This window comes from Leucopleurus acutus (assembly GCF_964270905.1).
Source record: "Leucopleurus acutus genome assembly, chromosome: 10".
In the NCBI taxonomy this organism is placed as follows: Eukaryota; Metazoa; Chordata; class Mammalia; order Artiodactyla; family Delphinidae; genus Leucopleurus; species Leucopleurus acutus.
Window position 1 is genome coordinate 9736813 of NC_139153.1, and position 21767 is coordinate 9758579.

At 39.9% G+C, this 21767-nt stretch overlaps 1 protein-coding gene across 1 annotated transcript in view; it reads right to left on the reverse strand.

The window, feature by feature from the left end:
• Window positions 1-21767, reverse strand: part of GRM7 (glutamate metabotropic receptor 7) — a gene marked incomplete at its 3' end in the record, with an annotated part of 570397 nt that overhangs the window by 268750 nt on the left and 279880 nt on the right. The window contains exons 5-6 of the mRNA XM_082847450.1: window positions 16501-16701; window positions 5966-6105 (exon numbers count right to left, since the gene is read on the reverse strand). Of these exons, the coding sequence (XP_082703576.1) occupies window positions 5966-6105; window positions 16501-16701 (341 nt within the window). The remainder of the gene's footprint in view (window positions 1-5965; window positions 6106-16500; window positions 16702-21767) is intronic.

Below are 21767 nucleotides of genomic sequence, written 5' to 3' on the forward strand. Positions count from 1 at the left end.
CTGAGGGCCACACCCACCTCCAATAGGAGGTGTTGGATTGGCTGGCAGATTTCCAGTGGTTCATCCTGATTGGACAGTTTACTGCCCATCATCACTATGGCCACGGTGATTGGCTTAGGCTAAATCAGGTGTGGCCCCTGGACTTGGGAACTACGCCCGGCAGACCACATGGCTAAAAGAAGCTTGGGCGCTCTTCCCAGAGGGAAGAAGTGTGCTGTGGCTGCTTTCTGTAGAAAATGTCTACCATTAAAAAGAGTTCATGCTAATTTTACATGTCTTTATATATTAACAACAACAACAAGCCCAAAAGGCTGCTGTGTTCCAGATATTAGTTCTAGTAGGTACATAAAACAATAATTAAAACAGATTCTTTTAGGAGTTTTCAGTCCCTAGGTAGAAAGTCAGTTCAACAGGGAACAAATCACTTATAAAGCCCCCCACACCTCAGAAGATCACAAAGTTGGACTAGCCTACATACGGGCAGATGACAGAGGTGCCAATAAAGGGTAAGTGATATTTATTCAAACTTCCACTTAAGAGAGTGTGCAGTTCACTGTAGGAAGCTGCCCATTAAGAGGAGCTTTTTTTTTTTTAACTTTAATCAACAATTTGGGATTTTAAAGAACATCAGTTATTTGAAAAAAGAACATTTTAAGCGTATCTAAATTTCCTACTAATTGCAAATAACTGAAAGATGACAGAAGTCACCTTTGTTTCTAATATGCAAATGTATATGTTTATTCACATTATAAATTTATAATTTTTTAAACTACCTATGTTTCATTTCTTGTTTTTCCCAAAATATTCCCCATCCCAATTTTTAAACAGGACTGCATTATTCATTTCAAAATATTTTTTTTCCTCTTCTCCATCTTGGGAACTATTACTTATCCTTCAAATTCCAGTTCAAACGTAAGTCAGTGCCTTAAATCAGAACCTATCTAAATGCTGTAAATGCAATTTATCAATTACAGAGCCCTGATCCTATTCAGGGAACTCCAAGGGCAGGGACGTGCCCCTCGTTTCTCCCAGCATCTCCAGGAGCTCCATCCTTTCTGACACCCTGCAGACAAGCAATAGATAGGGTTGCATTATCCCTTTGCCTGCTTCCCTGCCGGGAAAAATGTTTTCTGGAATCTCTGCATCATACTGTACAAACCTGAGAGAATAAATCAGGGTTCTTTCTGTAGGGGTGGTTAAGTGGGAGAGTGAATGGCTTTGCTCTTAAGGATTTTCTTCTGATGAATTCTTGTTGGTGCAGAAATATTGTAGTAGCAAACCATGTGGTCATGTGTTAGCCTGAGAGGAGACAGGGCCTACAGCTATTACTCCGCCAGTGAGGGCTCAGGGTGCATTCTGTAACAGACAGTGCACTCCTAGGCATCTGAATTCCAGAGGATTGGGTACAGAATGGCAAGCAGTCTGGTCTATAGCCCTGGGATTATAAGACTCTAAAACCTTGACTTCTTAGCTAAGAAACTCACTTGCAATTACTGACCACAGAGAAAGCTCTCCAGGAAATTCCATTTGCTAGAGATGATCTAACTGGGGATTGAACGAGTACCCCCAAGTCTGTAAATGAGAAGTACACTTGTCACTTGACATACTTTTATTTCATTGACTAGGAGAAAGCAAACCTACAAAACTAAGTTTGCCCCAAATTCACTCTCACAGAACTTTTAAGTGAATCAGAATTATTAGAGCAAAAGTAATATCTTGAGCACGGTGATGCTGGAGGGACAGGATACAAACCACTGGACAGGCTATGGGCTATGGCCCAGGTGTTCAGTGAGAAGGGTGGAGTGCCCTCTGAGCACTGCATTCACCTCCATTTTAGTCTTCTCTTACTGATTCAAATTGGACTTTACAGTATTGTAAGGAGCCCATAAAAGGCATTAACATGGTAACCTCTTCCCAAGGCCACTTACCACAGTGGCCACCCTCTGAATTAACCCAGCCCTTCACGGGTCTAAAACTGTCCCTGTTCCTGGCTCAGCCATTTGTACCTTTAAGGTGCATGCTATCCTGAGCATCAATTACTGGGTTCAGCTGAGGATTCGTGGTCCTGTCTGCTCTTCCTGCCATACCACTCTCAGCATGACAAAGTAGAATCAGAAATGTTCCTGTTTAGTGCTAAGTCAGGCTTACATCTCTGGTCTAGCTTCTGTAAACAAAAACAAAAGTCCCAAGTATTTATGGTCGGCCCAACTTGCCAGGCAAATGAAACAGGATCTTTTAAGTTCGGTGCTATTTAGAGTAGTTGGACTGGCACTGTGTCATTTTCTATGAGGTTTTTCAAGGCCTTGGGTTCTCTGCTATTACAGTTTCTCTCTCTCTCTTTCTCTAATGCATTTCAAGGCCCGTTATAGATTAACAACTTACATTTTCTTTTTATAACTATGACCCGAAACTCTTTTCTGAGCTTCAGATTTATATCCGTTTCATTTAGGCTTTCATATATTTGGGAAGACTCAACTGGGATTCTCAATTTTTCTCCTCCCATTCCCAGGAGACTCCCTAATCTCTTGTTATAGCATCCAAACGGCCTCAAGCTATACACGTGGGATTCACTCTTATTTTTCCTTCAAACCCAGTATTATTTTCCCTTTAATCCCAGTACTGAACCCATCACTAAATTATGTTATTCTTCCTATAAGATATATATGTAATTACAGATGTACATATACATATATACATATATATGTGTGTATGTGTGTGTGTGTGTGTGTGTGTGTGTGTGTGTGTGTTTCCACTCATTTCATTACATCTCCACTATTACCACACTCTCTAAGCTAGTGGTTCTCAAAGTAAATACCATCAGCATAACACAGGGACTCCTTTGAAAGGCACATATTTGGGCCTCCTTCCACTCCCAGATGTTCTGAATCAGAAACTCTGGGGGTGGGCCCAGCAATATGTGTTTTTACAAGCCTTCCAGATGGTTATGTTGCACACTGAAGTTTGAGAACCCCTTCACTAAGCCATTCTATTTCAGCTCCACAACTGCAGTGCACTTTTAATTGGTCTTCCCACTCCCATGCTTGCCCTTTGCTATATTACCTTCTCAGTAGACAAAATAATTTTTATTCCTAATTCTGATCCAGTCACTCCCTTGCTTAATACTTCTCTGTGGCTTTGAAATGCACTCAGAATAAAATTTTAGAAATATTTACCATGGCCTGCAAGGGACTGCCTGCTCTGGCTCTTACCTACTGCCCTAACTTCTCCTCCCCGTCCCCTCCCTTAGCTATACCATGGAGTGTCCGCCTGCTGACCTGCTCCGTGGATCACTCTTTCTTCCCCCATCATCTGCTCTTCATCCAGTAGGCCCCTCTCCACCTCCATTATTCCTTCTCCCACCCTGCCTCTTACCACACTTGGGAATTTTCACACAAATATCTCTTGTTTACCATGTAACTATGCCCTAGATGTTCAATTACGTGCAAACAGGGACCATGTTTATTTCGATTTCCACTATGTACATACTGCCTCCCACAATGCTTATCACATGACGGGTGCTTTCAAACAAACAAAAAACCCTGCTTGTTGAATGGCTAATAAGATACAATTCGTATAAAGCTTAAAATACAAACCAAACAGAATAATCTTCCTGTCAGCTCACTGGGATGGTAATACAGATACAAGCAGAGCCACGCAGGACAATGTACAAAGGAGGTAAACATCCTGTCATGGCTTCATCAACCCCCCCTTTATGCACAATCCTTCCTTCTAAAAATCATGACCCAAGCTCTACTGCCCCCAAGACATCAATTTTGCATTCTACTCTCAAAAAGCCCTGATCTCAATCATTTCCAAAGTGCCTCCTAAGGTGTACACCAATAAAGGCTAATGGCATAATTTCCAGGTTTGGAAGAGACATTAGAAGGACTTTTCTGGGATAGGGCCTGTGATGGTTCTTTGTATGTGTCAACTTGATGAGGCCACGGGGGTGCCCCAGTATTTGGTTATACGTTATACAGGGTCTGTCTGTGAGGGAGTTTCTGGATGAGATACACATTTGACTTGGTGACCGAGTAAAGCAGTTGCTCACCAGTGTATGTGTGCCTCAGATAATCTGAGGGGCTGAGCAGAATTAAAGTCTGAATATGAGAGAATCCTCTTTCTCTCTGCCTATCTTTGAGCTGGGACATCGGTCTTCTGCTGCCTTCACACTCAGACTGGAGCCATTAACTCTCCTGGGTCTCCAGCTTGCCAAGTGCAGATCTTGGAACTTCTCAGCCTTCATAAGAATTGTGAGCCAATTTCTTATAATCAATCAATCAATCTATCTATCTATCTAGCTAGCTATGTATCTTATTGGTTCTGTTTCTCTGGAGAACACATAATAATGCAGGGCCCTGCCGGACACAAGAAAATCGTGTTTGTATATATTACTATTTCAAAGTAGATCTGTGGACCTTGGCAAGCCCGACCTGATTTATAAGCCTTACCCAATATACCTGTCCACAATATCCCTGGTGAATGTCATACTCAAGCTTGATTCCACATCAAAGGACCTGCTGTAGAACTTCTTGAAGTGTAAATGGTCCAGCACATCTCAGCAGAAGAGGTCCTGCAGCACGCCTACTGCTCTGACTTCTGCCATCACCCCCAGGCTCCAGGACCTCAGCCACCAGGCTCAGGCCTGGCCTATTTAAGTTCCCTCCCAGGAGGGGAAGACAAGCAGGGGACGCATGGTGTGCTGAGCTCCAGCTGTGCTGGGCCCAGCCAGGGTGGAGGTACCCTAGCCCGTGTGTTCTTTATTCCCTGGGAAGACTGGGTATATTCATTTAAACTAACCATTAATTTCAAATAGGGCATTGTAAGTATTATTAGAAGCACATTATTGAATGTTGAACCCGAAATATTAAAAAAGTGAGAAAAAAAAAAAAGGTGGTTGGAAAGCTGTCAGCTAACACCTAGGCAGGCATATTCCAAACAGAACCACTTCAGGGGGATGTAAGTGCTAATCACACAAGGCCACTCCATTATGATGGTGCAACAAGACAAAACAAGGTCACTCTGCCATCATGTGTGAAATTAGACAGAAACAAGGATGCTCTGCAACCACAAAAATGACTCAGCATCTCCCTTTTCCAGTTCACATAAGTGTCTACTGTTTTTTTGTTTGTGACAATTCTTGCCCAGCTCTTGTCGTCCCACCTCCTAGATCAAAATCACCAAGACACTGAGTTATCAAATTGTCTCTACCGCCTAAGATGACCTAAGCCCAAACTGATCCCTGCTTCCTGAAACCTTCTTAGAAACACCCAACTCAGCCCAAACTCTACAGTGAATCCCATCTGAACTCCTACATCCTGAAGAAGCTTTGGTGGCAGGCGCTTGTTTTTCATGCAGCGAGTTAAAGAAACCTAACTGTGTTTGACTACAGATGACTTCCTAATGGGCTCTGGCTACTGAACTTTGATATAACCTTGCACAAGCAACTGCGTGCTCACTCAAGGTCATGCTTTACAGAAAGAAGGCGTGGTTATGGAAATTAACACTGATGTTACCCAGAGATTCTCAGTATAAGCCAAAGTGACTCAGTAAAAAAAACAAAAAAAAAAACAAAAACCAAAAAACACCAGCAAATAAGGAAGGAAGGAAGGACAGACGGGAAAAATAATTTGACCAAGATTAAGATCTCCTCAAAGTATTAAGGTATGAGCTGGTAACTTGTCTGTAAAGCAATCAGAGCCTCAGATTACACGAGACGATTCACACAGTTGCCGAGTATAACGTCAGGCATGAATTCCACACACATTTCCTATCCGCGCCATCATCACTGCTATCATGGCTGTATTAGTATTGGTCATCAGTCCCTGCTGATGCCCGTAACAAGTTGAATGTTCACTTGCGGATGCTCACAAACATACAGACAAGAAACGTCTGCCTCAGGGAGCATATTACAAGCCTGTTCATTCATCACAAAAGCAAAGGAAGAGGACCAAGCAAAACTCACATTGAGCTGCAGTTCATCTGTCCACTGTCCGATCAGGCGGTAACCAGGGTTGCTGGTGTTTGTGGTCTGGTACTGGAAGATGTCGTAACGCCCAGGGGCGTCCCCATTCTTGTTAAACATGACTGGGGTGCCTGCGCTGCCTGGTGAAGACAAGACAAAGACAGATTTTAGAGTTAAACGAGTTTCCTTCTATCTCTTGCTTCCCGGGTAATGGTCTGGAGACCTGGTGATGAGCAAGGTAGCTAGGAGGTAGCCTTGCTGTTTAATAGGTTCCACCATTCACGATGGGCTGCGAATGCTAATTATGGAAGGTGGGAAGACAACCTGTTTCCCCCTTTGAATAGCTCAATTTTTTAATATCTTAAAATATTTTATTCTACTTTGTCCTCTCTTTTAAGGAATAACAAGCAAATGCGTTATTTTCAAGAGAAAATATTAAGCTTTGTTGTTGTTATTATTTTAGTGTCCATCAAACACTAAATTGTGGTCAATAAAGAATCATTTCAAGAAATAATAAATACATTTCAAAGATGAACTACAAGAGAATCAAAAAACAAGCTCAAAAGTTCACTTACATACATAGTTGAATACTCATTGCATTTAAAAAATATTTCTGGCTGATTATTTCTAATTTGCTTTAAACGATAACCAGTCTTAAATGCTTAGCAGTTCGCCCGGTGAATGCTTCATAAACAACGGATTCTTGCTCAGTTTTCTATTTGGGTCTTATTTAAAACGTCTACCTTAAGATAAAACCAATCTTTTGGCACAATTAGACACTGAAGTCAATTTAAAAAGACGAATGCATCTTTTGAAAAAAATATATAATTCAAAGTTGGATATGAGTGAAAAGTCTCTTAATCTTAATCGTGTGGAACAAGTGGCAAACCATATACAAAGAATGGCAGATGTGAGTTTTGTTTACTTTCAGCAATACAGCAGTTACAAAAGAATCACCAGAAGTTTTTCACCGAGTGGTATTTCTCTGTTGATCTTTAAGAAAAAGGAAAAATACCACTGGCTTCAGCATATGTGACTACTGTCTGCTCTTCCTATAAGTTAATACTAGATCAATATTCCCAGCAGAAAACAGTATATTTCCTGTCATTTACAAGGAAGTTTACAGATCAATTACAGGCTGAAACAGAATCATGAGAAGAGAAGACCATTTTGCTGTTTTTAGGGGAGGGATGCGGTAAGTCTTAGGTAATGAGCGTGAAGCACTTTTGATAATTCTTATTAAAAATGTCAGCTTCTGATGGTGGCAGAACTCTGCATCGGGCTAGCAGTCATTAGCTTCTGCAGAATTTGGGCCAATGTAGTATTTGCATTGACGATATGGATGAAAGAAGAACTAAGGCGCATTAACTGGACAGGAGAGAGAACGCTTGCAACAGTGGAAAAGGGTGTCTACACTAAGGAAGCAGGCATGACACTGAGAGTGATCCCACACAAACGATCACTCAACACAGAATGAAGTTAAAAAAAAAAGGGGCCCGAAAGAGGGACAATATATTGGGTGACAAGAGGCATATGAAGTTGCAATCCTGGGCTGAAAGTTACCCCTGCTGGAAGAGAGGGTCCAGCATGTAGGCAGGATACAGGGGCAGCTAAAAAAAACTCCACACTATCTTACAAGTGTCAGGCACAGACTTTTATGACACTTCTGCCTATTTAAAAAAAAAAAAAAATCAGAGCTTGTGGTAGGTTGCAAAATGGTTCCCCAGGTAGGTCTAAGTCCTAACCCCCAGAACCTATGAATGTCATCACACTTGGCAAAGAGATTTTGCAGGTATGATTAAATGAAGGGTCATGAGATGGGAGAGATTATCCTGGATAATGTAGGTGGGCCCAGTATAATCACAGTGGCCCTTACAAGAGGCAGCAGGAGTCAAAGGAGTAAGGAGAAGATGTGAGGCTGAAAACAAGAGGCTAGGGTGATGCAAGGAAGGGGGCCTGAGCCCCGGAAGTGCAGGTGGCCTTTAGAAGCTAGAAAAAGCAAGGGAGCAGATACTCCCCCAGAGCCTCTAAAAGGAACCAGCCCTGCCTTCACCTTAACTAAAGCTCAGAGAGACCCGTATCAGACTTCCAAACTACAGAGCTAGAAGATAATAAATGTGTGTTGTTTAAGCTAGCAAATATATGGTAACCTTTTAATGGCAGCAATAGGAAACTAATGCAAACCTGGAGGACACAGAGCAATGAGCTTCCTAATTTCACAGGTGAGGAAGTATACTTAGGCTCAGAGAGGGCAATCTTTTGCCTCAGGCCCACTCCGCTCATTAAATGTGAATAGTGCACAAGAACTGGTTCTGGAATCCCCTAGAAAGGGCTTAAATTCCAGGTCTACCACTTCCTATATGTGTGACCTGTATCAAATTATTCAGTCTCCCTCTACTTCTGAGTGTCACTAATACCATTGTCACAGGGTAAGAATTAAATGTAACAATGTACACAAGGTGCTTAGTCCCATGCCTTTTACATAATAAATGCTCAATGGATGGCCATGATGTTTGTTTATATAGTTTTCACTTTTATTATTGTTTTCTTTGCTAATATCTCAGGACCAGACCCTGACGCATGCCGTCAGACTCCCAGACCAATAATGTTTTCCAATGCATCAAAGGAGTCTCTCCTAACTAGTATTTAAATTTCTCCCTTGGTGTAAACATTTTTAAAATTTTCCAAACGGCAGGCTAGAATCCACTCTGGGAATGGGCATTCATCCACGAGCAACGCTGATTTCATCCTATGAGCTTGAATTTGTGGCTGAATCTGTCTGTGGCGAAGGTCACCATTTCGATTTGTTTCTTCTCTGTTTCTCCTAGACACTAACCCCATGGTCCACAAAGACACCCCTTTAAGCCCTCTCTGTAGAGGAATCAACAGAAATGTTTCTTATTATTTTTCAGGAAGACATTAATATTCAGATACTCACTTCTCTTTCACATTGGATACTAGGATTCATGTTGTGCTTTGCTATAATTCTAGCTTCTAGAATTATAGATATATAGATTATATATATATATCTAATATATATTATATATATTAGATATATATATATAGATATATAGATTATAGCTTCTAGAATATAATTCTAGATATATATATCTAGATATAATTCTAGATATATATATATTTATATATATATATGTATCTATATATATCTATATCTATATATATCTATATATATCTATCTATCTATATATATATCTATATATATCTATCTATATATCTATAGATATATATATCTATAGATATATAGATAGATAGATAGATATATATCTATATATATAATATATATATAATTATAGATATATATCTATATATATATAATTCTAGATATATATATATATAGATATATAGATATATAGATTACAGCTTCTAGAATATAATTCTAGCTTCTAGAAACAGCTTCTAGTCATTAAGTAATAGGACGTGAGCTTTTCAGAGTCTTTGAGAGGATGAAGAATATCAGAGGCCTGGGGCTCCAAAGGATCTCAGCCCACCAGGTAAATATTCATCAGAAAGGTACACACTGCCTCATCTCTCTCCTTACAATCCTTGTGAGGAGAAATGATTCTTGTGTTGCCCTTTCCATTCTCATTAAAGTTCATGCTTAGAAAAAATAAGGCAGAAGAGCTGAATACATTACCTAAGTGATGTGTAACAATGTATGGTGTGGCTCTGACCTTTTTGATGGATCCCACACAACTCCTTTTCAACATCACCCCCGAACTTCTTCTTTTTTTTTGTTTTTTTTTGCGGTACACGGGCCTCTCACTGTTGTGGCCTCTCCCGCTGCAGAGCACAGGCTCTGGGCACGCAGGCTCAGCGGCCATGGCTCACGGGCCCAGCCGCTCCGCGGCATGTGGGATCTTCCCGGACCGGGGCACGAACCCGCGTCCCCTGCATCGGCAGGCGGACTCTCAACCACTGCGCCACCAGGGAAGCCCCACCCCTGAACTTCTTGAAAGAGAAAAAGAGGGATTGTGTTCAATGAACTCTATATCAAAAAAAATAATGATAATAATAAGGACCAAACAAATGCAGAGAAAATAAATAAGTTATCAAAGGAGAAGCAATCCTCTGCAGGAACCTCCACAATGTATCAGGGCCAGAACACAAGTGTCCTAAAGTAAAGGCAACAGGGCCACTTGACCAGATGGGCTACTCAGAGGAGAGAGCGGTTGAGAGAATGCACTCAAGTAGGAAATCTCCGTCCCAGATGAGAGCATCTGAGGGAAATTCCTTTTCTTTTTTCCTGGATCAAGAAGGATATACGATGCTCCGATGACAAAACAGTCTTCAGCATCCAAGTACTGACCTGACAGGTTTTCTCTTCTCTTCTTACCACCTCATACACAGATTCCAGAAAGGCTACCTTGATTCGTGTTCCAGTTACCTTTTGCTGCTCAACCAACTATCCTAAAACGTGGCACTCAAAAAAAAAAATGACAATCTGTATTTTGTAATTTGGGCAGGGCTTGGCAGAAACAGTGCCTCTCTGGTCCACTCACATCAGCTGGGGCACCCACGTGCAGCCTGACCCTTGGCTTCCTCCTAACATGGCAGCTGTGTTCGTAATACAGAAGTCACAAGAGAACCATGCAGAAGCCCTATGGCATTTTGTACCATAGAAGGCACATAGTGCCACTTCTGTATTAGCCATAGGTTCACTCAGACTCAAGGGGAGGGAATACAGATCTCATCCTCGCTGAAGAAAAGCTAACTTCATGTTTCAAGAAGACCACATGAGATATGCCATCTTTATAAAATATACCCCAACCCAATTTGTTTTCTGGAAAGGAGTAAATCTAGGTACAGACAGGCTTCACATGAAAGACTTCACTATATAACAATTCTCTAAGGTTGTGTATCCAAGACAACAAATTTGTTACATTGACAAATATTGACATCTGGTTGGATGGGCCAACATCCAACATCAGGATAACTCAAATTTAGGCTCAGGACATTGCATTCCTTTGGGATGACATAATTAGCCATCTTTTCTGTTGGTGCACAAGGGGAGGTTAAGTGATTGCTGAAGATGTAGCAATACTTTTAGAGCATTCTATTATCACTTCCTAAATTGACGCTTTCATAAATGTGAAGGTCGGAGTTATTAAACTGTACTCTACTGGTCTGGAACAGAACTCCCAGGGGTATGGAAAACTCTGTACTGAAGTAACAGAAGAGCACGATTAAGCTTACTGAGACCAAGAAACATCAAGATTTTTCTAAAACATGCAGAAGAGAGAGGCTACAGTTTTCACAATGGACTAGAAAGAAACTTGAGTTCTAGGTCTGTCTCTGTCATTTGCTAGCTGTTGTTGGACAAATATTTTCTCCTCTCTAAAATGTGATTCCTTTATCTAAAAGTCAGGAAATTGAATTAGTAAAAAAATGTCAAGCTTCTTTTCACCCTAATTGTTGCTCACTTAAAGCAACATGAAAGCCACTTAACTAAATCTAACACAGTTTTTTTTTTTTTTCTGCTTTACAAAACTGTCGAGTCCCACCATTAATGAATGTCACACGGCCCTGGGAGTCTTCTGCCTGCCTATCCATATGGCAGAAAGAATACCCTTAGGGAAAAGGAGATTATGTTGACAACAGAGAATGACTACAATGATGACAAAGAAAGGGAACGGATTGGCCCTGCCTGTGAGCTCCCACAGAGCCTGTGTTCCAAGATGGAAGAGCAGGAATGTTGTAATAAGCCCTTTCTCTCAGACACTTAATAAAAGTCAAGAGAGCAGTCCACGGGGTTGGGTACCCTAGGTACCAGTTACAGCATCATCAATACATAACTGTGTGGCTTTAGACATCATGATTCTTACGTTCCCTGTGAATCAGTTTATCTGCTAAAAAAAAAAAAAGGAAAATAACAGTATCTAAGCCATTTAGTATTATGAATATTAAAGAAACCAATACACGAAAAGTACTTAGGACAGTTTCTGGCACATAGTAATCATTTGATAAGCGTAGGGCCTGTGTCCAATCAGAAGCTCAGCATCTCTGGCTCATCAGTGGTAAGCCCGTCTTAACTAAAGTCTGCAAGCGTTAAATAGAAGAAGAATCAGATGAGAATCACCAAAAATATTCTCAAAATGACTCTTCTTTGTTACTGGCCAAAGAAGTGTGATGCTTATCTATGGACCAGCATACAAAGCCCAGAAACTGACCCCAGGATATGTAATGAAATTTATGTGTGCTTTTTCTGGGAAAATTTGTTATATATTTTAGGAGATTCTGTAAGATAAGGAAGAAACTACGAAAAAAGATAATTTGTAGGCGAACCATTTTTGTGGTTGTATTTATAGTCATTTTTGTCTCCATCTTAACTCGGAAACTGTTGGTTCCAAAATCAGATATGGTTCTTCTTCACCCAGATACTAGGTAACTCCTGAATGATTGATACAATATTGTGGGTTTAAGTGGATTATTACTTACAAGCAGAGAAGCAAGATTTTTTAAACCATAACATAATTATCTAAACCAGGAAATTAACATTGATGTAATACCATTTAAAACTAATCCACAAATGTTATTAAAATTCCTCCACTGTCCCATTCGTATCCTTTTTCTGGTTTCAGATCAGTCAGTGTTCCCACACTGCATTTAATAGTAATGTCTCCTTAGTTTCTTCTAGTCTGGAACAATTCCTCCATCGGTCGTTCTCATGACCTCAACACTTTTGAAGAGTACTAGCCAGTTATTTTGTAAAATGACCTTCAGTTTGGATGTCTGGTGTTTGTTAACATTAGATGGAGGTCATGTATTTTTGGCAGTAAGACCTCAGAAGTGATGTTGTAACCTTCCCAGGGTTATCTTTTTTTAAAATTAATTAATGTTTTATTGAAGTAGAGTTGATTTACTATTTGTTAGTTTCAGGCATACAGCAAAGTGATTCAGTGAATCACTTTTCAGTACATATATATATACACACATACACACACACACAGACACACAGACACACACACGTGATACTTTTCAGATTCTTTTCCCATGTAGGTTATTACAAAATATTGAGTAAAATTCCCTGTGCTATACAGTACGTCCTTGTTGTTTATCTATTTTATATATAGTAGTGCGTATATGTTCCTCCCAAATTCCTGATTTATCCCTCCCCACCATCTTTCCCTCTTGATAACCGTAAGTCTGTCTTCGAAGTCTGTAAGTTCTGTTTTGGCAATAAGTTCATATGTATCATTTTTTAAGATTCCACATATAAGTGATATCATATGATATTTGTCTTTGTCTGGCTTACTTCACTTACTGAGATAATCTCTAGATCCATCCATGTTGCTGCAAATGGCATTATTTCATTATTTTTTATGTATTCCATTTGTATACATACATGTACCACATCATCATCGTCGTCTTCTTTTTTTTCTTTTGGCTGCACTGCGTGGCATGTGGGATATTAGTTCCCGGACCAGGGATCGAACCCATGCCCTGTGAAGTGGAAGCATGGAGTCCTCACCACTGGACTGCCAGGGAATTCCCAACTACATCTTCTTTATTCATTCATCTGTCGATGGACATTTAGGTTACTTCCATGTCTTGGCTATTGTAAATAGTGCTGCTATGAACATAGAGGAGCATGTATCTTTTTGAATTATGGTTTTCTCCAGATATACACCCAGGAGTGGGATATGGTGGCTCTATTTTTAGTTTTTTAAGGAACCTCCATACTGTTCTCCATAGTGGCTGCACTAATTTGCATTCCTAACAACAGCGTAGGAGGGTTCCCTTTCCTCCACACCCTCTCCAGTGTTTATTATTTGTAGACTTTTTGATAACAGCCATTCTGACTGGCGTGAAGTGGTACCTCACTGTAGTTTTGATTTGCATTTCTCTAATAATTAGTAGCATGTGATGTTGCTAAGTCTCATTGCTGGTGACACTAACCTTGACAACTTGGTTAAGTGCTGTCTTCCAGGTTTCTCCACTTCAAAGCTGCTCTTTTCCCCTTTGTAATTAATGTGTTCCACGATGAAGGACACTTTGAGGCTATGCAAGTATCTTATTTCTCATCCTGCTTTTAAGCCCAATAATTTTAGCATCCACTGATGATTCTTGCCTGAAACAGTTATTACTGAGGTCTTTGCAAAATGGTGAGTTTTGTATTTCCATCTTTGCCCCATTCCATCGTGCTGTCCCTTCTCTTGCGTTTACGTATCCAATTCAGTTATTTATTTACTAGTATGGACTCACTGATATTTATTATAGTCTATGAGCTTAACCCACTGTTGGCCTAGAATTAGCCAGTGGGATCTTCTTCAAGTTGGTTCCTTTGCCCCTTCCACATGGTCCCATCAGTTTTTGAGCACTTTCTTGCTTTGTGGCACAACATTGTTTCAAATTCATCTTCTACCTGCCCTGCTCTGGCCCCTGAATTGAGAGTTTCACTAGGGAGCCCTAGTTCTTTTCACTGGAGAACGGAATTTATAAATAACATGCGGGCGCAAGTGCAGTCATTTCTACCAGGCTGTCATGGCTCCTAGGCCCTCTCAGTGGACAGAACTAGACAGCAGAGGTTTGTACGCACACAAACATACCCACATGCATCTCCCTACCTCCCCATCTGCATGTGTATTAAAAGCCATGAGCCCATGCTTGTATCTTCTGTTCTAATCCAACAGAACAAGTCTTATTTTACCTTTCTCCCATCCTTATTAGATTTCTTTCTCTGACTCTCGTTATCCACAATATCTTTTATTAAATCTCAGTCCTCTTATGGACATAAATAATCTTCAGAATTGTGGGGAAAACATATACTAAGTTCCTAGGGATTGTGAAATATCTCTGTACAGTTATTCATGTCTTCAGTCTTATAGTATATAGTCAAATACTGTCTTCCAAAATTATTTGCACTCTTTATCTTTCTTCCTCACTCCCTTCAGTGTGGTTATGTTATTCATATGTAATTTAGTTAGGTTTATTACTGTATTAAATTTTGTATTACCCCGTGCAATGGTTATTTTTTAATTGAGAAATAATTGACATTCAGGATGGTTAATTTTGTGTGTCAGCTTGACCAGGGATGCCCTGATAGCTGGCAAAACTTTATTTCTGTGTGTATGAGTATGTTCCTGAGAGAGCTGTTGAACTGAATAAAGAATTGTTGAATCGTTGAACTGAATAAAGCAGGTGACCTTCCCCAATGTGGGCAGGCATCACCCAAGCCCTAGAAAGCCTGAACAGAACCAAAGGCAGAAGAAGGGCAAATTCACTCTCTGCTTGAGTAGAGACACCCATTTTCTCCTGGCTTTCAGAAACAGATCAAGACTTACACCACCAACCCTCTGATCCCAAGGCCTGTACACCTGGACTGAATTACACCGCTGCCTCTATGATTCTCCAGCTTATAGATGGCAGATCATGGGGCATGTCGGACTCTATAACAGTGTCAGCCAATTCCTAAAATAAATCTCCGGTTGTATTTCCCACTCATCTCTACCCATTTATTTTAGGTAACCAATTACTTTCTGCCCAAGTTTTATGCTTTGAGAAATAAATGTGTAATGTGACATGTGGTTGGTGTGGAAAATTACAACCATTACTTCCGTTAACTTGAGTACCTAGAGCAACTGTCCCTTCCTTTTCCTCTTAACCCCTCCCATTCCTGCTTACATTCACCAAGAAAAAACTTGGGAAAAGTCCTTCTATTTTAAGAAAAAGAGGGCAAACCATAACCCCCCCAAATTTATTTATTCATTTGCTCACTCACTACTCATTCATATAATTGATTCAATCATTTGAAACGCTATAATTCACATACTCAAGAGTAAATTGCAATCTGACTACTTAACTTATGAAACACATAATGTCAACACTTAGGATTCCAAAAGAGACTGGAATTGAGACACCTAAATATTTTTAATGAACTCAAGCAAAACAAATCACTTGACCAAGAAACTGGAATTTTGAAATATCTGTGTGGACATATACTGGATGAGTATGAATAGGTTGCTGTATTGCCAAAAGACTTGGATATCACCAAGTTCTGTATCACCCAAAGTTACATCATTGGATATTCTGGTTATCTCGTTTACCATATGTCAGAATATTAGAAATTTGATGTATACAAGGACGTTAACACCATACTGGGCATAATTTGACTTCTTGGATTCAGAAAGTATTGTAACTTGCTATCTTTCAGTGCTTCAATGTCGTTATGAGCACTTGTCATTTTTATATATAGTATTTTAGACATACTAGGGTTGTGTGGCATCCTCTAGATGTTCTTTTCTTTTTTTTTTTTTTTTTCGGGATGCGGGCCCCTCACTGCTGTGGCCTCTCCTGTTGCGGAGCACAGGCTCCGGACGCGCAGGCTCAGCGGCCATGGCTCACGGGCCCAGTCGCTCCACGGCATGTGGGATCTTCCCGGACCGGGGTACGAACCCGTGTCCCTTGCATCGGCAGGCGGACTCTCAACCACTGCGCCACCAGGGAAGCCCTAGATGTTCTTTTCTACAATATAAAGGCCCCGTGTCAGCCTGAAAAAAGAAAACATGGAGACTCACCATTGAAATTCACATTGCGGATATACTTCAACAACTTCTTGCCCCCAGCTTGCTCCATCTCCGGACAGACACCCCGGTAGTCAGCACAGAGATCCTTGTTCATGTGATGAAGGGCGTGAGCCATTGCGTACACTGCGTCAATCACGAACTGAACTTTACCCTCCTGCTCATAGGTGGAATCTTTTCCAATTCTCTCCTGTCCTGCACATTAAAACAAGAAACACACACAAACATTGGTGTTGAGTAGAATGCCTCAATTTGCATTTACTTTCAAATATGCTTAAAGAAAACAATGCTTTGAGTACAGTCACGCAGGCCACGTATCCATGTTTGGCTACCATGTTCGGTTGCTTTGATAGTTTTTGGAATTTGACTTTGGAGCACATTACACTAACCTTTCTGATGTAATAGATACATTTCAGAAGCAGCACTGCAAAGGATCACAATAAAAGCCCTTGTAATAAGCCAACACACTATTCAAAACATAGTGGCCCCACAGAACCAAGGGATGGCTGCGATCAGAAGCTGGGCTGCCACGTGCAAGTCTTCAAAGCTCACTTAGGCTAGAAAGGTGATACGCCGAAAGAAAATGAGACAAAACTAATGAGATACCACCCCTGAACTCATTACCTTCTTCTGTACACCTGCTCTACCTCCTGGGTTGCCTGTCTCAATTGTGCGTATTACTGGCAACTCTGATGCTCAGGCTGGAAACCCTGATGTCATTTTTTCATCCTTTCCTGCCTCTTACTCCACCCTCCCACATACATATATCTAATGAAGAGCCCGAACCTCACCTGAAACAGTGAACAGTTTTGGCCACACTACCAATGCCCTATTTACGCTTTTCTCATCTCCCATCAGGACACAATGCTAGGTGTCTCTCTTCATCTAGTGATTCCTCCACGTTCATTTTTCCAAACCACAGAGCTAATCACTTCACCCCCGTGCTCAGAATTCTTCAGTGGTTCTCCACTGCCCGCAAAATGAAATCCAAAGCCTTTCCCCTGACAACAGAGGGTGTTCATCATTTTGTTCCTATCTGCCTAACAACAGTGAGAACCGGCAGCGATGAAGTGTCCTCCACTGTCTTGGAAGCCTTATATACATGACTTTTATTTCACCCTCACTTTGTCAGTTAAATATTATTAGTCCTCATTATACAGATGGGAAAGCCGAGCCTTACAGAAATCAAATCACCTTCCGAAGGTCATGTATAGGAAGAGCAGATGACAGCCCAGGTTTATCAGAACCCCAAACCAACATTTCTCTCACTTCATGGGCCCTACCTCACCCTTCTCCTAGAATTTAAAACATATATATTTTTTGCTCCAGACAAGTATGGCTATTTTTCCCGTAAACATCATCAGCTGTAACGTTAATTATCTTCGGTCATGCCCCTTGTTTTGCCAGAAATATCCCTCCTTGCTTTTGCCCATCATAACTTAATTCTGTCCCCGTGGCACAATCCAGTGTTTGCTTACACTTAGCTTCTTGATCAGAATTAAAGATTTTCATAGAACATTTCAAATCTTTATTATAAAATTATCACTATATTTTAATGCTCTACTAGACTTTCCTTTTCTTTCTTTCTTTTTTTTTTTTCCTTATATCTCCAGCACTGAACACAGCATTTAATATCTGATAGATTCTGAACAATACTTGTATTAAATTAGGCATCCGTTAAGTACATGGTAATACCAGGAACTCTCTTTAGACCTCTTGTCCCTCTATGACAAATAATTAACCACGGATTGAATTTCACTTTCGCAGCAATATTTCCCAGATTGTTTTCTATGACACATTTGTGTAGGAAAGAAACAGTAGGGATCCTACAACCCCTGTCCCTTCTCCTGCAAAACGAAGTGTTCCCGACAGCCACCGTATTAAACGTTATTAGGTTTCTTTACTGAGAGACTGTTTCAGAGTATTTAATATAACATAAAGTATGATTTCCAAGAAGGAAGTTCAGAATTTCCCCAGATTACTTGAATTCATATTTTTTCCTTTTCAGAGCACACATTAATATCTCAAACGGCAGACAGTTCTTTGTTTTGTATGTATCTCATTCAAGTACCAATCAACCTGGGGCTCACTGCTCTTCATGGGGTCTAGGCCTTTTCAGCGTGTCTGGAGCAGGAATCTTTTTTGAAAAAGATAAAATCCATCATGAATCCATACTGCTACTCTGAATTCAAATTCTGGACTACGGGACTTGTACTTAACTCGACACTCCTACACCTCTACCTCATTTTTTTTTTTCATGAGGAAAATCCTGGTTCTTACTGACACCATTCTAACTATTTATTTGCTTGATTCCATAATACACAAATAACATTCTTAGGATAAATGTCTAACCAACAGTCTAAAAATGTAGTGGAATGAGCAGCCTTGGCGTATATGTCGTTTTCAATGCTGGCCGGAATCTTTTGGTGATTTATTCTGAGAAACGGGGTTGCTTTGCTCGAGTCAGTCTGTGTGTGTTTTTGCTAAATACCGGCCAGTCCCCCCTAATGGGTTTGTAGCATTTTGTTCTCCCACCAGCAAAGAGAGAGGGTGTTCATTTCCCAACAACTGTGACAACCAAGTATGTCCTCAAACTTGGATTTCCGTCAGTCAGCCAGGTGAGAAATGCTACCACAGTCTATTTTTATTTGCATTTTTCTTACTATAGGGGAGGTTGAACATCTTTGCATATAGTTAAACGCTACTGTATTTCTTTTCTGCAAACTGTTTTTATAAAAATTTGGTCATTTTCTTCTCTACTTTTAAAAGCTTTTTATTAATTAAGCATATTAAGTCTTTGAGATTAAGTTGCAAATATTTTTCCTAGTTTGTTATTTTTCTTTTACTCACTTTAGGTATTTTCCAAATAAAATTATATTAGATTAAAAGATGTTTTTCTAAAAAAATTATCAATTTATTTTCTTCTTATTGCTCTGGATTTTCAATCATGGTTTGAAAAGATGCTCCCACCCCAGGCTACAGAATATTCCATCTGTGTTTTCTTCTTGTATAATTTTATTTTTTAAACTTAGATATTTCATCCACTTGGAATACATTCTGGTATGCAGTATGAAGAATCAAAATTTTAGCTTTCTCCATATAGCTTCCTAGTTATATGCCAGTTCATCTTTTCTCACTGATTTGAAGTGCTTCCTTTATTATATATTAAGTTTTCCATGCATAATTAGATGTATTTCTGGATTTTTAAAATTTGTTTCACTGTTTGGTTTGTCTATTCGTGGGCCAACAGTACAGCTTCAATTATAAACTCTTTATAACATATTCTAATAACTGGTAGAGTTAGCCCCTCTCTCACCATAATTGTTCCTTCTTTTTCAAATTTTATGTTGACTTTTGTTTATTTACTCAAATGAGCTTTATTAACTACTAATCTATCTTGAGAAAAGAAAAAAATACTTGATGTTGAGTTTATGCTGTATTTATTTATTATTATTTTTTTTTTGCAGTACGTGGGCCTCTCACTGTTGTGGCCTCTCCCGTTGTGGAGCACAGGCTCTGGACACGCAGGCCCAGTGGCCATGGCTCACGGGCCCAGCCGCTCCGCGGCATGTGGAATCTTCCCAGACCAGGGCACGAACCCGTGTCCCCTGCATCGGCAGGCGGACTCTCAACCACTGCGCCACCAGGGAAGCCCATATGCTGTATTTATTAATCAACTTAGCCAGAATGGAAATTTTTACAAAGGTGAGAATTCCCACGTGTGTCTTTTCATTTGTTCAAGGCTACTGTTGCTTCCTTCAGTAGTGTTTTAAAATGTTTTCTCACATAGGTTTTGAGTGTTTCGTGGAAAGTGAGCCTTGGTATTTTACTTAGTTTTGCTATTATAAATATGGTTTTCTTTGCTAAGTATTTCCTCTGGTTTTTGGTTGCATACGTAAAAGTTATTCTTTGTTTTGTTGTGGTTGTTTTATTATTTTTCAACTTTCTATCATAAAAAATTTTAAATACAGAGGAAGGTTGAAAGAGTTTTACAGTGACCTCACCAACTAGATTCTTACATTAACATTTTACTACACTTACATTATAAGGCAATTCATTTTCTAATAATTTTATAACCTGCTACTTTACAAATTTCTCTTATTTTTTAGAGTACTTAAAAAGGCAATCTTGATGGCATTATGATCATTCTAAAATATATACTATGAAACGTGTTCAGACTAGTAATTCAGGAGAACAGTTTCTAGCCTGCATTCATAAAGACATTCATCTCAGAAAGAATGCCTTGAAAAACAAGTGCAGTATTTTAAATAATAAAATATTTCATTATGTTTGAAACATTATAGGTTTACCCCTCTCCTGAAGAGTCATCAGGTATGTTAGCTTATTAAGGGCTCTGAGAAACACAGGTACATTTGTCTTTGGGGTTACCAGGACTTGAAAAATGTAGCCTTACATCAAGAAAATCAGAACTGGCAAGTTAACAACAACAACAAAAAAGGCTAACTTTATTTCCCCTACTGTGGCAGATGCAACTGTGTGCCAAGGTCAGAGTCTCTGGTTACTCATCTAGCACCCCCACCTCCTCCCCTAACTGAAATCTGCTTCTCTTCAGGTATCGGTAGCCACCAAAGGAGTGAGGGGTTCAGGACCTCTCCTGAGCCTCACTGAGTCTCTCCTCATTTGTCTCAGCCAATCCAGTTTCCTCCTTGGCAAGGACTGATTTAGAAACAGGCATGGGTTACAGTTCTAGATAATGAGATGAAAGAAAAGAGTTTATTGGGTTCCACATATAAAATGATACAAATGAACTTATTTACAAAACAGAAATAGATCCGCAGACATAGATAACAAACCTATGGTTTCCAAAGGGGAAAGGTGGGGGAGGGATAAGTTAGGAGTTTGGGATTAACAAATACACACTACTGCATATAAAATAGATAAACAAGGACCTACTGTATAGCACAGGGAACTACTCTCAGTATCTTGTAATAACCTATAATGGAAAAAAACCTAAAAAAGCATACGCGTGTGTGTGTGTGTGTGTGTGTGTGTGTGTGTGTGTGTGTGTAACTCAGTCACTTTGCTGTATACCTGAAACTAACATAACATTGCAAATCAACTACATTTCAATAAAATTTTTCAGAAAAAGTTTATTGGGGAACTCCTGAGAAAGTTTATTTGCTCTTAAAGAGAGATGAACTCAACTGCATCAAAACAATCACACCCCCCCAACACACACACACACAGACACACACACACACGCACACACACACACACTGCATTTACTCTAGTCATTTTGC